We start from the raw sequence: 3462 nt of genomic DNA, 5'->3' as shown, positions 1-3462 counted from the left end.
TCCCTTCGCCCGCACGCCGCGCCGCCGAACCCCTCCGGCCCTCCTTCTCCTCCGAACCCCTCCGGCCCTCCTTCTCCTCCGAACCCCTCACCCTTTCCAAGGCTTCCATCATCTGGACGACTGGACGGCTGGACCTCGACGAGACGACGACTCGATCAGTCGATCCCTCGACTTGCTCCTCCCGGATCTTCCCCGACTCCGACCGGCGACCCCCTGATGCTGCAGCCCACCGATGACCCTTGTTATTTGGCTGAACTTGATGTTAGATTGTGTTTCATTTGCATATTTTGTTTTCCTGCTCTCATCTTTTTGTGTTTATGCATCAATTATTTCTATGCTGTTGAGTGCTGTCACCCCTGCAACAAGCTCCTGCCGCCGCCCCGAGGTTCTCCATGCGCGTCGCCTCGAAGCAGGCCTACATCTGCCGCGACTGCGGGTCATAATCCCTTCTCCCCACCAACCTAATTCTCCATTCTCCTCAGCTTTATTTTACTGATACTGCATTGAGTACTAATGCATTCAGATGTCTTTTAACTGTGATTTGTTTCTAAATTATGTGCAGTTACATATACAATGATAGAACACCCTTTGAGAAGCTTCCAGATAAGTATTTCTGCCCTGGTGAGTTGTATCCTTTTCTTCTCCATGTCCAGTTTCCTTCTTTTTTCTCTATCTCGTATGTGATTAAATCATTAAACTCTGACTGTCCTGAATCATTTTATCTAGTCAAGCTAAGGATGCTAATATGTCCTAAAATAATACCATCTTTAATACATAATTACTTCGTGCATTGTCCCTGATATATTTGGCTTCACCTTGATTGATCTTAACACTCCATTCCTTTCCCATGCAATCAGTCTTGTTACATGGTTTCAGATCTTTTCTCTAAGTATCCTGCTGTCTTCTTCTTTTCAACCCATGGCATTTTAAAGTACCAGCTCATTGCTTCATAAGAAGGTGTTCCATACATCCAGGAAAGTAAACTGCAAGCAACATGATCTTTATACATTTCTACATAGTTTGACCAAACTTTTCCTCGAACACCAGTTTAAGATAAAAAGATCAGCACTAATCCACCAAAAGTTACTGATATTTTTATCCACAGCGGTTGAAATCTTACATATTTCTTTCCATGATTGAATTGGCTAGAATTGGAGAGAGAATGCATTTCCTGACTTCTAATTAATTTCTTATAGTCTGCGGGGCTCCCAAACGGAGATTCAGGCCATATGAACCTTCAGTTGCCAAGGATGCAAATGACACAGATGCCCGTAAAGCCAGGAAGGCTCAGATGAAAAGAGATGAAGCCATTGGGTAATTGCCTCACTATAAGTAATTTTGGGTGGATCCTGAGTGTTTGAAAGCATATCTCGCTTATATATATCATTCTTGAAACTCTTGTGCTTTCAGGAAAGCGTTACCTGTTGCCATAGTGCTTGGAGTTGCAGGGCTAGCTGGCTTGTATTTCTACCTCAACAATGCCTACTAGTGTGAGCAAGGACCAAGGAGCATCATGAGGCTCCTCTTTTCTTCATTCTGAAACTGGTCGAGTCAATATTAGTATTCATAATGTACTGTCATCTGTAACAACAGAATAAGTTAATGTACTTATGTTTCCAATTTCAAGTTGTGAGGTTTCTGTTAAACAAGCAACAAATGCAAATTTCAGTGATCAAGAAGATAAAACCAAGAAATAAAATTCAACTATCATATGATCTGAATGACAAAATATATGCCTGTACCGAGCTCGTACCGAGCCCGAGCCCGAGCCCGAGCTCGGGCTCGTTCAGGAGCTCGTAATTGAAACGAGCTTTACGAGCTCGAGCCCGAGCCTTTGCTTTACCAAGCGAGCCCGAGCCCGAGCCCAATACAGAGCTCGTTACCGAGCCCGAGCCCGAGCCCGAGCTACTGTGAAACGAGCCGAGCCGAGCTTTCCCAGGCTCGGGCTCGGCTCGGCTCGTTAACAGCCCTAACTAGAAGTTGCTTGGTGAAGCAATTGGTTAAGAACCTACCAATAGGTGCATATGGGTTGGCCGAGCTACACTCGGGCCTATATGGGATCTATTGGGTTCTAGTGCCCACTAAAGAATTAGGAGTAATTTTTCGAATTAGAGGTAGAGGCTACCAATTTGTATAAAATAGTGGGAATATCTTTAGACTAAAGTCCAAGTCTACTGTGTTTAGTCAATTCATATACTAATAGCCAAATTTTCTTTTTATGCAGAAATGGCCACTAATTTATCACTTCGCTCATTGTTGGACAATGACAAGTTGACTGGTCCAAATTTCAATAATTGGCATAGGAAACTGAAAATAGTGCTAGAGCATGAGAGGATCCTTTATGTGATAACGGATCAAGCACCTGAGCAGCCCGCTGCTAATGCATCAAGATCGGCCAGAGACACTTATCAGAAGTGGCTCAGTGACCGGATCACTATTCGATGCATCATGTTGGCAGCAATGAGTGATGAGTTTAGTAGGCGTTTTAAGAATACGCAGCCGGAAGATATCATTCAAGTGTTGAATGAATCATTCGGGGTTCCTGACGACGTTGAGAGGCACAAAACTAGTTGTGCCATCTTCAGCGCCCGAATGAAAGATGGGACCTCGGTAACTGATCATGTACTGTACATGATTGAGTTGATCGAGCGTCTAAGCTCTCTTGGCTTTCCCCTTCATGATCAATTGGGGAAGGATGCCATACTAAACTCATTGCCTGGATCATACCATCCTTTTCTCACTCATTTTCGTATGACGAAACCTGTAGTGAATTATCACCAATTGTTGGGGTTACTACAGACGTTTGAGAATGATCACCAACTTCTAAAGAAGACGGTGAATTTAGTGGGAGGTTCATCCAAGGGTCGCTCCTTTAAGAAAGGGAAAAAGAAAAATAAAATCCAAAAAAAACAGGTGCACCATGCTCAGCCTAGTCAGAAAAAGAATAAAAAGGCTGATCAGAGCAAGGCGGAGTGCTTCTTCTGCAAGAAGCAAGGATATTAGAAGAGCAACTGTCCTCTTTACATTGCATCCCTCGATCCGAACCGGCCTAAGAAAAGTGGGCAATCAGTTGCCAATCAAGGTACTTATATGATAACACCTTGCAATTTTTCTATTTGTGATAATTCGACCTGGGTATTGGATACCGGTAGTCCTTTTAATATTTGCAATTCGTTGCAGGGGCTACAAGTCAGTAAGAGGTTTGAAGAAGGAGAAAGGTTCCTGAATGTTGGAGATGGAAGACCAGTTCCAGTTCTAGCTTTAGGAATTCTTAAACTTGAATTCAGCTCTCATGTAAATGTCCTTAGTGATTGTCACTATTGTCCAAGTTTTCTATTGAATATCATTTCTGTAGGCCTTTTGGCCAAAAATGGTTATGAAATATCAATAAAAAAGGATTATTGCAATGTCATTTGGAATGGTGTTGTTGTAATGAATGGAATTCTGAGTAATGGCATTTAC

The 3462-nt window shown here is 43.0% G+C and overlaps 1 protein-coding gene across 1 annotated transcript; it reads left to right on the top strand.

The window, feature by feature from the left end:
• Positions 1-327: 327 nt before the first annotated feature.
• Positions 328-1657, top strand: LOC149751095 (uncharacterized). Its single transcript, XM_089927994.1, has 4 exons — positions 328-436; positions 563-621; positions 1197-1314; positions 1411-1657. The coding sequence occupies exons 1-4, from the start codon at positions 393-395 to the stop codon at positions 1487-1489; spliced, it is 300 nt and encodes a 99-aa protein (XP_089784120.1). The 5' UTR covers positions 328-392; the 3' UTR covers positions 1490-1657.
• The last annotated feature ends 1805 nt before the right edge of the window (positions 1658-3462 follow it).

Source organism: Phoenix dactylifera, chromosome 16 (assembly GCF_051530095.1).
Source record: "Phoenix dactylifera cultivar Ajwa chromosome 16, Ajwa_hap1_PhDact_Kaust_v1.1, whole genome shotgun sequence".
Lineage (NCBI taxonomy): Eukaryota > Viridiplantae > Streptophyta > Magnoliopsida > Arecales > Arecaceae > Phoenix > Phoenix dactylifera.
This window is presented reverse-complemented; position numbering and strand designations above follow the sequence as displayed.

Coding starts and splice junctions, on each gene's coding strand:
- LOC149751095 (XM_089927994.1), top strand. CDS start 393: ATGCGCGTCGCCTCGAAGCAGGCCTACATCTGCCGCGACTGCGG. Junction 437..562: donor TACATCTGCCGCGACTGCGG/GTCATAATCCCT, acceptor AATTATGTGCAG/TTACATATACAATGATAGAA. Junction 1,315..1,410: donor AAAAGAGATGAAGCCATTGG/GTAATTGCCTCA, acceptor TTGTGCTTTCAG/GAAAGCGTTACCTGTTGCCA.